Source organism: Equus asinus, chromosome 26, assembly GCF_041296235.1.
Source record: "Equus asinus isolate D_3611 breed Donkey chromosome 26, EquAss-T2T_v2, whole genome shotgun sequence".
Classification (NCBI taxonomy): Eukaryota; Metazoa; Chordata; class Mammalia; order Perissodactyla; family Equidae; genus Equus; species Equus asinus.
The window spans coordinates 31,663,994-31,676,287 of NC_091815.1; the positions used below are offsets into that span (position 1 = coordinate 31,663,994).

The 12,294-nt window shown below is 51.4% G+C and overlaps 1 protein-coding gene across 1 annotated transcript in view; it reads left to right on the forward strand.

Annotated features, from left to right (window-relative positions):
* The first annotated feature begins 2,184 nt into the window (after window positions 1-2,184).
* The window catches only part of SAE1 (SUMO1 activating enzyme subunit 1), a 64,260-nt gene continuing 54,150 nt past the window's right edge, over window positions 2,185-12,294 (forward strand). Inside the window, exon 1 of the mRNA XM_044759079.2 lies at window positions 2,185-2,392. Coding sequence (XP_044615014.1) covers window positions 2,295-2,392 — 98 coding nt within the window. The 5' untranslated portion in view covers window positions 2,185-2,294. The remainder of the gene's footprint in view (window positions 2,393-12,294) is intronic.

Consider the following 12,294-nt stretch of genomic DNA (forward strand, 5'->3'; position numbering starts at 1 on the left):
TTATCTGATCTTATAAGGATTAGAGAAATAATCCATGTAGGGGCCGGCCCCAGGTCCAAGTGGCTAAGTTCGCGCTCCGCTTCAGCAGCCCAGGGTTTTGCTGGTTTGATCCGGGGCGTGGACATGGTGCCACTCATCAGGCCATGCTGAGGCGGCGTCTCACATAGCACAACCAGAGGTACTCACAACTAGAATCTACAACTATGTACTGGGGGGATTTGGGGAGAAGAACAACAACAAAAAAAGGAAGAATCCATGTAAAGCCCATTTAAACTCCATGAGAGGGCAGCTATTTTCTTTCTTTTTCACTGCTCTATTCCTAGCACAGATGTCAATGGTTGATGCATAGCAAGTGTCAATAAGTATGTTGAATGAATAATAAAAAGGCACCTTGCCTAAAGAAAATACATATTAGCTATCACGAGGCCCTGCATGATCCCCCACCTGCTTCATTTATTTTATTTTATTTTATTTTTAAGAATTTTTAAAAAATTTTTCCTCCCAAAGCCCCCCCCCCGGGTACATAATTGTGTATTTTTAGTTGCGGGTCCTTCTAGTTGTGGCATGTGGGACGCCACCTCAGCATGGCTTGTTGAGCAGTGCCATGTCGGTGCCCAGGATTCGAACTGGCAAAACCCTGGGCTGCCAAAGCAGAGCGTGCGAACTTAACCACTCGGCCATGGGGCCAGCCCCACCTGCTTCCTTTATGATTTAATCTCTTACCACTTGCCCCCCTCTCACTTTGCTCCAGAAACCATGCCCTCTCCACAGTTCCTTACCAGTGCCAGCACACTCCAGCTTCAGGGCCTTTGCACCTGCTGTTCCCCCCTACCCAGTGTGGAAACTAATAAAAGAAACCCTAATTAAATTGGAGTCGGGAAGGCCTGTAGGGGGAGCTCTCACGCCCTATCACACATGGTCAGTTACACCAAACAGGAAGACACAGGCTCGCATCTTGAAGAGGAACTAAAACTACTTTACTACTGAAGGAAGATTTCTCTCCTGACCTTGGCAACAGCCCAGCCAATGTGTAATGCCACAGCTCAGCCAATGAGAAATGCCACAGATCAGCCAATGAGAAACGCCGCAGCTCAGCCAATGAGAAACGCCACATTCCAGCCAATGAGAAATGCCACAGCTCAGCCAATGAGAAATGCCGCAGCTCAGCCAATGAGAAATGCCACAGCTCAGCCAATGAGAAACGCCACAGCCCAGCCAATGAGAAATGCCACAGCTCAGCCAATGAGAAATGCCACAGCTCAGCCAATAAGAATCAGTTGCCCCCCCCCAACTGTTACTTTCCCCCAATGGACTTTCCTTTAGAACAGCCCTGCCCCCTCCCTACTCCCTCTTTTCTCTATAAAAGCAGCTCTCCTTCTTTGTTGGATTTGCCTATGGTTTGCCATAGGATGCACTCTAGAATTGTGATTCTTTTGGCTATTCCTAAATAAACTCCTTCGGAGGCTTTTCAAGTTAACACCAGAAATGCCCCATCTCCCGGTTATCCACGTAGCCTGTTTCCTCAGTGTCTTCAGACCTCTGAGGTGCACAATGTCACCTTCTCTGAGAGATGTTCCCTGGCCACTTTTGTCACCCTGTAGTCGCATATCCTGCTTTGTTTTTCTCCAAAGCATTTATCATGGCCTGATTTAATATTGTCCTCTTTTTTCTTTTTTTTGGTGAGGAAGATTGGCCCTGAGCTAACGTCTGTGCCAATCTTCCCCAGCACGGCCTGATGAGCTGTGTGTAGCTCTGCACCTGGGATCCGCGCCTGTGGGCCTGGGGAGCCCAGGCCGCTGAAGCAGAGCAGCTCAAACTTAAGCACTATGCCACCAGGTCACCCCTATATTTACTTTTCTTTGGCCCTCTTCAACAGAAATGTAAACTCCATGAGGGCAGGACTTTGTCTACTTCATGCGCCACCCTATTTTACACCACCCCGAATGCCAGGATTCCAGCAGGCGCTCTATAAATATTTGCTAAATTAATAGCTTCATAAATAACCACCTGGGGATCCTTGTCGAGCCACAGCCCAGCCGTTTCTTAGCCAGGATTGGCTGGAGCCTCCGTCACGTGACTGGCAGGCCCGGGCCCGCCTTTGAGGCCGAGGAGGCCCACGTGGTCGCAGACTCCGGGGGCGGGGCCGGGCGGCGGCGGCCGTATTGCGCAGGCGCGGCCCCGGGCGCAGGCGCAGACGCAGCGCGGGCGCGCGGCCGGCGGCGGTTGGCGGCGCGTGGGGCCGGCGGGCGGTTGCTGTGAGGAGGACTCGGGCGCGGGCGGCGAGCGCCGGCGCCATGGTGGAGAAGGAGGAGGCCGGCGGCGGCATCAGCGAGGAGGAGGCGGCGCAGTATGACCGGCAGATCCGACTGTGGGGGTTGGAGGCCCAGAAACGGTCAGGGCCGGGCCGGCTGGTGGGGCGGAGGGGCTGCAGGGGGCGTCCGGCCTGAGGCGTTCGCGGCCCTCCGGGCGCGGGAGGGTCGGATGGGAAGAGGGGAGGCGGGAGTGTGTCCCCGGGGATGCTGGCGATCCCCTGATTTGGGATGCTGTGGACGGTGTGGGAAGCGGGGGCGCCCCGGGGTGGGGAGGGGGCCGCTCCGCGTGATTGGGGGTCTCCGGAAGGGGCGTGGGGGAGTCCTGAGGGATCAGGAGGATGCAGACTCGGGGACTCGGACCCCCGAAGGGGCGGATGGCGGGCTTTGGGTCGGGGATGGGGCCTTAGAGAATGGGAGGGGCCGGGGATGCAGGGAAAGGATGAAGGCGGGGGGCGTAGTTCATTCATTGGTAGGTCGTGGGCTCCCATGCCCTGCTGGGCGCTGGGCAGCCCGGCGGACCGGACAGACGCGAGCTCCCCTTCTTGTAGCTCCCGAGGGCTGGGTCGATCTGGAGGAAGGAGGGTTTCGGAGGAGTTTTGGAGGAAGTTCTTTCAAGTGGGAGTCTGGAGGTACCTGAAGAGGTTGCCTGTGTCTGGATTCGGGGGCGCGTCCCGGGGCACTAAGGTTGGGCACTACCTCGGGCATTGAGGAGTAGTTATCGGAGGGCGTGTCTTTGAAAGAGGTGATGCTTTCGATCAGATGTTTATGGAGCACCTGCCGCGAGCACTGTTCTAGGCACGGAGCTTGTGTCAGTGAGCTAAGCAGACTGCTTACCCACATGGAGCTTACATTCTGGTGTTGGAGACAAACGGAAATCATGTCATATTAGGTAACACGAGTGCTAGGGAGAAAAATAAAGCAGGGTCAGAGGACCAATGAAGGATGGCGAAGTAGGAGAGCAGTTTTGACAGGGTGGCCTTTCAGAGCGGTGACGTGGAGCCTCAGACCTGGGTGAGAGAGAGAGCCAGGTGCCGTCTGGAAGAACCTTCCTAGCATAGAGAACGGCCAGTGTGAGATCCTGGAGGCCAGCGCACGCGCGGCAAGTTAGAGAAACAGGGTGGCAGAGCCGGGGAGTGCTTTGCTTTTCTGAGTGTGCTGGGAAACCCGTGGGAGAGTTTTGGGCGGAGAAGTAACATGATCTGATTTGTGTTGTAAGAGGCTCACTGTTTGGAGAATGGATTGAAGTAGGCAGAGTGGAAATGAGGATTTACCATTCCGGAGACTGCTGCAGGAATCCACTTGAGGCCTAAAGAGGGGGCCTTGGAACTCTGGAGAAGCGGTCAGATCTATATTCTGGATGTTATTTTGAAGGTGGAGGGGCAGGATTTGCTGAGGGATTCGGGGTGTGGTGTAGGAGGGGCAGGACTCAAGGATGGCTCCAAGGATTTTGGCCTGAGCGACTTGGAAGGACGGAGTTGCCATTTACTGAGATGGGAAAAGCTGTAGGGAAGAAGCAGGAGTTCTCTTGGACTTTTGTTTCAGATGTTTATTATACGTCTAAGTAGAAACAGGTGAGCGAGGTCAGCGCTGAAATCTGGGTGATGGGGAGGGTGTTTGATGGGGAGGAGGACAGAGTATAGAATTAATAGGTGTAAGGGTTGGGGAGGCAGGCAGGTTGCGAGAATTTAGTTTGAGGGTGGGAGCTTCTCAGATCTTTTGGTGAGAGAGAGAGAGAGTGGGTGTGGTGAGGTGGGGGTTACTACAGACTCATTTCAGATGTGTGGGGGCTTCTGTGATGGAGGGGGTGTTGTCGTCATGAGGCATTAGCAAGCGTTCATCCGAGGACAGCACCTGAAATAGAAGGTGAGGAATTAGGGCCGGCACGGTGGCACAGCGATTAAGTGCGCATGTTTCACTTCGGTGGCCCGGGGTTTGCAGGTTCAGATCCCGGGTGCGGACGTGGCACCGCTTGGCAAGCCATGCTGTGATAGGCGTCCCACATAGAAAGTAGAGGAAGATGGGCGTGGATGTTAGCTCAGGGCCAGTCTTCCTCAGCAAAAAGAGGAGGATTGGCAGCAGATGTTAGCTCAGGGCTAATCTTCCAAAAGGAAGAAAAAGAAGAAGGTGAAGAATTAAATGATAAGAATAGCCCTGAAGCCTGAAGACATAGGTGGGGTTGATTGATTTCAGGGACTACTGTTTGAAGGGCTGGAGTGTGAGGAGGCCCTAAAGGATGGGGGAGGGCACCCTAAGTATACTAGAAGGGTTCATCCTGGGGGTGGGGGCAGCAGGCAGTTTGGTTTGAAGCCGGGTAAAGATGGTGAGGGTTAAACTGGAATGCAGTGAGGGAGGATTGATTTCTCTCAGGAGCACTGAGTAATGCATGAGGGCTCCTGAGGAGGAGAGGACCTCAGGGGCAGATCCGAGTCAGGATGTGGGGTTCTTGGGAGGTGGGAGTTATTCTGAGGGAGCGGAGAACCTGGGCGGGAAGGAAGGGGTTATCTATAATTTGGGGTCTCTATTTGTAGACAGTCTTAGAGTTCATTAAAGTGCTGTCTTGTCCATTTTTCAACTGAGTCTCGCAGCGGCTCTGTGGAGTCGGAAGGGCAGTGATTCCCTCCCCTGGACAGACAGGAAGGAGCTCTCCAAAGCAAATTGACTTGCCTTTAGGAAGCTCCAGGTGGGACAGGAGAGCTCCGGGGCCTGGGCTTCCTTGGTGGAATGGAAGGCGGCCCGGGAGTCGGCAGACTGCGTCCCGGCTGCAGTTCCGCCTCTGACTGTGTGATGTTGGGCCAAGGTTGTCAGAGAACTGGAAGGGAGGGTAACACTAATGAAAGGGGCCTTCCCGGGGACTCGTACAGTGGAGTGGTTAACAGTGGGGTCTCCTTCTCACACAGTGGTTGAGAGTTTTTGAAATTAGTTGTCAGCATTAAAAATCTAGAGAATTGGGTAAATTTGGGAGAATTTGAGCATCAGAAAGAATAAAATTGAGTTCATTTAAGAATATTTAATAACTTAAAATCCATTAAGGCCAAGATAATATTAAACATGAGAGAAATTAAAAACTCCGTTGTCTAGGTTGGAGGTGATTATTAATAATGTGCCTTCCGATGGGGTGAAGTAAAACCTCAGTGTATTATCAGTGAAGTTGTCCTGCCAGATATGTTTGGGCCTAATCATGCTTTTAGAAAACAGAGGAACGAATTGAAGGACACCATTGAGGCAACGGTAAGATTCCAGAAAGTGAAGTATTTTACCAGACGACTGCCCACTGTCATGGAAAAACAAGTGAAGGCACTGTTGTAGATTAGAAGAGAGTAAAGAGGCGGAGCCAGGCGCAAGGTGTGAACCCTGGCTGGATCCTGGTTCAAAAAGAAAACTTCTACTAAAAAATCTTTTAGAGGGGCCGGCCCTGTGGCCGAGTGGTTAAGTTTGTGCTCTCTGCTGTGGCAGCCCAGGGTTTTGTGGGTTCGGATCCTGGGTGCAGACATGGCACCGCTCAGCAAGCCATGCTGAGGTGGCATCCCACATGCCACAACTAGAAGGACCCTCAACTAGAATATACAACTATGTACCGGGGAGCCTTGGGGACAAAAAGGAAAAAATATAAAATCTTAAAAAAAAAAATCTTTTAGACAGTGGGGGAAATTTGAATATTCAGCCCTATTAGATGATATTTGGGGATTATTTCTAGATAGGATAGTATTGTGGTTATAAAGGAGAGTGTGGTATTTTTGGAAATGCGTGCTGAGGTGTGTAACGCCGTGATGCAGGTATATGGGTAAAGCCAGTAGGGCGAGATGTGAACTATTCTTTCTACTTTTCTGTATGTTTGAATTTTTTATAATGAGAAGTTGGGGGGGAAATGTGTTGTTCCACTCCTAATCTGGAGATTTCGCATATAATTTCTGGGTTTTGTCTTTTGAAAAGTGGGAAAGTGAGACATGTCCACACTGGTTGGAGCTAAGTGGAGGCTGCCTTTTCCTTTTGCGTCTTCCTTTGCCACGTCTCCGTCGGTTCAGCTTCACTCTTGGACGTGATTGCCTGGTCCCGCAAGCGTGTGCGTTTGCATCTCTTGCTCTGGTGCACAGCCCGTGTTATGGATGAGGTTCGGGGAGGGGCGCCGACTCCCAAGGCCCCACACCAAGTAGATAGACGGAGGACTTGACTCTGAGTGAGCGACTGCAGGGGCGCTGCTGTTCGCGTGACAGCCCGTCTTCCTCACTAGGGGCTCGTTCTCTGTCAGATCCACAGAGAGGCGAGTGCTGGAGCCGGCAGCTTGCGTGTCCTCAGAATGTGTGCTTCGGTGGCTTCTGCGCTGCCTCTCACAGCAAAGGCGTGTGGAGTTTTGCCTCTTGCACGCCACAGTAGCTTGTCCCGGATCTAGGAGTGAGGAAGGCAGGGTGACTGGAAAGAGGAAGTAGGTTATAAGCTCTGTGAGGGCAGGCACTTTATGACTGCTCCCTGATTAAGACAAGGGTTTGACTGGCCTCTTACATTTCCAGTGCTTGCGGGTTGGTAGACTTTAGATATTTGTTGAGTGAATGAAACGATTGTACGTTGCCAAGACCTAGAAAGTCGGGACACCTGGGGTTAGTTCCCAGCTCTGCTAGCACGCCGTCTGACCTTGAAAGAGAGAGTTTCTCGGCCTTAGGTTCCCCGTCTGCAAAAAGGAGGGCTGGGTGTGACTAAATCTCGCAGGACTCTTTCAACTCGGAAATTCTGACTTTACAAAGAAAGGATGACAAAAACTGCCCTGTTTTCAAACACGTTACCCAACACTGCTGCTGTTCAAAGGGACTTCTGGAGGCGCACGTGAGCCGTAGGAGTGACTGAGCACGTCCTGTGTGCTGGAGGCCCGTCCCAGTTGTTTCATGGAAGGACCAGCGTATGGCACTGGTTGATAGTGGTTAACGGTTGAGTTTGGATCTCCACTCCGGAACTTCTTGGTTCTGTTCTCCTGGATGCACAGCCTGTCTCGGTGCTTCAGTTTCTCATTCATCAAGTGGAGGGAATAGAGTCTGCTTTGTAAGCTTGCTGAGAACTGAATGAGATAGTGCGTGAACAGTGTCTACACGCAGAAAGCACTCAGTGAGTTATGGCTGCAATTATTTGACAAGTATGAATCACCAGCAACAAAAGAGGGGAAACTACATAGGAAATAGGGTGAGATAATAAGGCACGTGTAAGACGCGAGGCGGTGGGGTGAGTGGAGACTCCAGAAGGACCAGGAAGGCTGTGGCAGGAGCAGGTTTGCCTCGGCACGTCCCAGTGGGGAGCAGTCTGCAGTTCGGTTTTGGATTTTGACGAGACTCTTAAGTGAATGTAATGAATGGGTAGTCCCAGGGAGCAGGATTATAGATTTAAGTGAAAAGTTGTCTACTGTTAAGTGAAGAAGAGTATTTCTGGAAGGAGAAGATGGTCAAATCTGTCAAATGCTGATGGCCCCGCCATTTGTCTGGTTGTGCAGACCGGAAACCCAGGGGTCCTTTATTCATCCCTGTTCCTTCTGCTCACGTCCAGTCTGTTGGGGAGCCCTGCGGGCTCTGCTTCAAACTGTGTCTCTTCATCTTCGTTTCTTAGTCCCAGCCACACCCATCATCTCTTCACCTCAGCAATTTCCTCGCTGCTCTCCCCTGTTCCACTCTTGACTCTATAATCCATCCTCCACATAGCAGCCAAACGGATTTAAATTAAAAAATCAGATCACAAAAGCCCTGCTTCCAGTGGTTTGCTGTTATACTCAGAATAAAATCCAAGGCTTTTCAGATCCATTGCCTTTCACGCCCTGCCTTGTCTGACCTTGCCTCCCTCTCCCTGGCTCCTCCCCTCAAGCCACTTGAATCCTTGTGTTCTTCGAATGTGCTCAAGCTCTCTCTGGCCTCGGGACTTTGTGCTCACCCTACTTGAAATAGTCTCATGCTGGATTTTTGCATGACTCACTCTCACACATTAGACTCTAAATACATGTGATTTGAATATGAATTTGGGAGTCTTAAGAATTCTTAACTGGGAGTGGAATTCATTGGCTTGACCTCACTTGCAGTGTGTACTGTGAATTCGAAGATTGTGGTGTAATGGCTCTGGTTCCTTCCTCCTCAGAAATTTAGAAGGTATTCCTGTGGCAGCAGAAGTCAAAAGAGAGGAGAGTAAATCAGCAAATATTTACTTAGGGCCTACTGTATACAAGGCAGCGTGGGGGAGATGTTAAGAGAGGAAAAAGCATAGATCATGGTCAGAACTCAATTTGGATCCCAGCTCTGGGCACCCATTAGCCGGGAGAGTTTGTACACGTTTTCTGAGTCCTGGTTTTTTCCTTTCTCAAAGCAGACGTGGATCCTTTCCTCTGGTCTGCCTTGGGGTCTGGAGCCCCCTGGACTTCTAGGGAGTTTTTTTTTTTTGGGGGGTGTGAGGAAGATTGGCCCCGAACAAACATCTGTGCCAGTCTTACTATGTATTATATGTGAGTTGCTGCCACAGCATGACTGACGAGTGGTGTGGGTCTGCACTCGGGATCCAAACTTGCGAACCGGGCCACCAAAGCAGAGCACAGTGAGCTTTACTACTACGCAATGGGGCTGGCCCCTGGGGAGAGAAAATTTATGCGACGTTGAGGGCGCGTATGATTTTTTTCTGAGAGAGAAAAAGTGGTGAGGAGCCATGATGAAGGTTTCAGTGCAGGACTGTGTAATGTACCTGGCTCAGTGCCTGGTGCTTAGTGCGCCCTCTGTGGAGGGTAATGACCACCATCGTTGTTGCTGGTGGGCTGTGGGCACAGTGTGTCACAGTGTCAGTTTGCATTTATTTGTGGTTTTGAGAGGCAGTGTGACTTGAAGAGCCCAGGCTTTGGAGCAGTATTGCCTGAGTTGATACTCTTTGGCTGTTTGGTAGCTGTGTGATCTGCGGCAAGTTTCTTAACGACTCTGTGCCTCCCTGTATGAGTTTCCTGTTGCTGCTGTAACAATTACCACAGTTTCAGTGACTTGAAACAACACGCCGTTCTTCTCTTACAATTCTGGAGATGAGAAGCCTGCCGTCAGTCTCACTGGGCTGAAATCAAGCTGTTGCCAGGGCCCTGCTCCCTGTGGAGGCTCCGGGGGAGAATGTGCTGACTTCTCCAGCATCTAGAAGCCACCTGCATTTCTTGTCTCGTGGCCCCTTCCTTGCTCTCCAAAGCCAGCAGTGGAGCATCTTCAAATCTCTCTCTGACCATGGACCCTGCTTTTGTCATTCATCTCTTCTGAGCTGACCCTTTTGCCTGTACTTTTAAGGACCCTTGTGATTTCCTGGACCCACCCAGATAGTCCGGGATTATCTCCCCATCTCAAAACCCTTAATTTAATCACATCCACAACATTCCTTTCATGATGTAGAAGTCCTGTAAAGTAGTTTATTGCAGGTCCCAGGGACTAGGGTGTGGACCTTGTGGGAGGGGGCAGTATCTGTCTACCCACTCAGCTTTCTTATCTGTAAGCTGCGAATAATGATGGTGACTACCTTGCAGGTATAGGATAAATTGCTTAGAACAGTGCTTGGCATACAGGAACTCTTACTAAGTGTTACCTTTGCTTTTGTCTTTTTAGTGGCTGCCTACCCAGGGCAGGGTGGGCCTCAGAGTCCACCATAAATCGCTCTACCTTATTGTCACCTTTATCTATTAGCTGATTATAGTAGCCATTTTCTAGCCCTGTAACTTTGGTTAAGCTAGTTAAACTCTTTGTGCCTGTTTCCTCACTTGCAAAATAGGGGTAACAAGGTACCAGCTTATAAGGTGGTCATGAGGTTTAAATGACATAATACATGTAAAGACTTTGGAACGGTGCTTTATCTATTAGCTGTTTATTCATTTATTTTTTTGAGGAAGATTAGCCCTGAGCTAACATCTGCTGCCAATCCTCCCCTTGGTGACTGGCCCTGCGCTAACATCCGTGCCCATCTTCCTCCACTTTATATGTGGGATGCCTGCCACAGCATGGCGTGCCAAGGAGTGTGTAGGTCCACACCCGGCATCCAAACCGGCGAACCCCAGGCCACCAAAGTGGAACCAGCGAAGTTAACCACTGTGCCACCGGGCCGGCCCCAGCTATTATTATTTTATCACGTGCCAGACTTATGTCATTCTGCTGATGGACACTTGGGTTTCTCTTGGTGTGCCTATCAGTTCAACAGCTGTGTGAGGAGCAGTGTCATAGGTGCCAAGCACAGTCAGATGCTAGGGATACAATGGTTTCTGGAGCGTACATTCTAGGAGGAGCGGACAGTGAGTGTATGAACAAGTAGCCTAATGCCAGATAGAAGAGGGTGTGGACTCATTTTGGAGTAAGGTGGCCAGTGTGGATTTCTCTAAGGAGGTGGCACTTGAGCTGAGACCTAAAGATGGGTCATGTGAAAAGTTGGGGGAAGAAGCAGAAAGAACAACTCATGCCGAAGTGTTATGGCGGGAGCAAATGTGTTTTCTAGGATCCAGGAAGGCCTGCGTGGCTGCTGGCAGGTTACCAAGGGAGTGAGCAGGGTGAGTCGAGCGGCGCGCAGGCTTGTGCTCAGGAGGCTGCACAGGGAACCTGTGACAGATTGGAGCAGGAGAGCGGCATAATCTGGTTTCAAACGTCTCTGCCTGAGGTAGGGCCAGTGGATTGGGGGGCAAGAGCGGAAGCGGGGAGGCCGGCTGGAAGGCTGCTGCGGTATTTTAGGTGGGAAGCGATGGAGCCCAGAGCAGGGGTGGCCGTGCAGGTGGCGGGAAGTGGATGGACGCTGCCACTGTGAATGTATTCGCACGTGGTTTTGTGCCAGCTTGAATACTTCTGTGGGGTTGGTTCCTAGGAGGGGGATTGCTGCGTCGGAGAATGAGTGATACCAGCCGACATTCTCCAAGTGCTGACCGTGTGCTGGGGCCTATTTTAAGTGCTTTTCCTGTAATGGAGCCATGAATGAGCAGTAGTCTCAGGGCCCCCAGCCTGGTTGAGGGTTGAACACACGTAAGCACACTCAGTGTTGATGGCAGATCCGTGAGAAGCTCCCGGGCAGTCAGCGTGCAGAGCTCTGTGGGGTGCAGGGTCGTGGAGAGGCCACGCGGCTGCCTGTGACTTATGTCAGAGGCCTGGAGATGCCACGCTGCTCTGCGAGTTCTGAGGACGGAGTGCTCGCCTGAGTCTGCCGCCATAGGGTGGGACTTTCTGAGGCCCTGGCCTTCGAGTTGGGGTGTGAAGTCTGGGGAAAGGCTTGACCAGACACGGAGAGGAAGGGAGCGCATTTCAGGTGAGCGGGCTGCTGTGCCGGAAAGTCCGCGGGTGGGAAGCCGCAAGTGTGTTGGCGAGCGAGTAGTCCGCTCGTAGTAGGAGATGAGGCTGGGAGGGCGAGAGGGAGCCAATCCTGAGTGGCTTTAGATGCCAGCTTTAGATTTTTTTTTCCTCTGTCAGATTTTTTAAAAATCATAATCAAGCCCATCCCTGAGCCCTTTTATGATTAAGGCAGTGGGGATTGAGAAATTCAGTAAGTTCAAGTAACATGTATCGGGCATCTGTTATATGCCAGGGATTATGCTGGGTGTCTTTACACACACATTTTGTCAGCTTGTTGAGGGGATTAAATGATAGGAAGTCAGAATTGGTATCCCCATTTTACAGATAAACCAGCGGCAGTTCAGAGAGACTGTAGCCTGTCCAGGTCACCCAGTTAGGAAGAGGCAGAGCCTGAATTCAAACCGAGTTTTCAGACCTGGAGGGCATTAGTGGTGGGCAGTGCCCATTGCTGGAGAACATAAAGGAGAGCAGAGCCTGCGAAGAAGTTAGTGGGTTTGGAGATTTGAGGAGGCCATTGGTAATGTTTGAAGATCCAGATTCCTGAAGGAGAGCCAGGCTGTTCTAGTTGGATCCTCGAGGTCCTGGAGCAGCCGCGCAAGGAAGTCCCCAGTCCCTCAGACTGAGAGGGAACTTAGATGCTGGCGTTCCAGCTGCGGCAGGGTCAGGGCCAGGGGAAGGGAGGA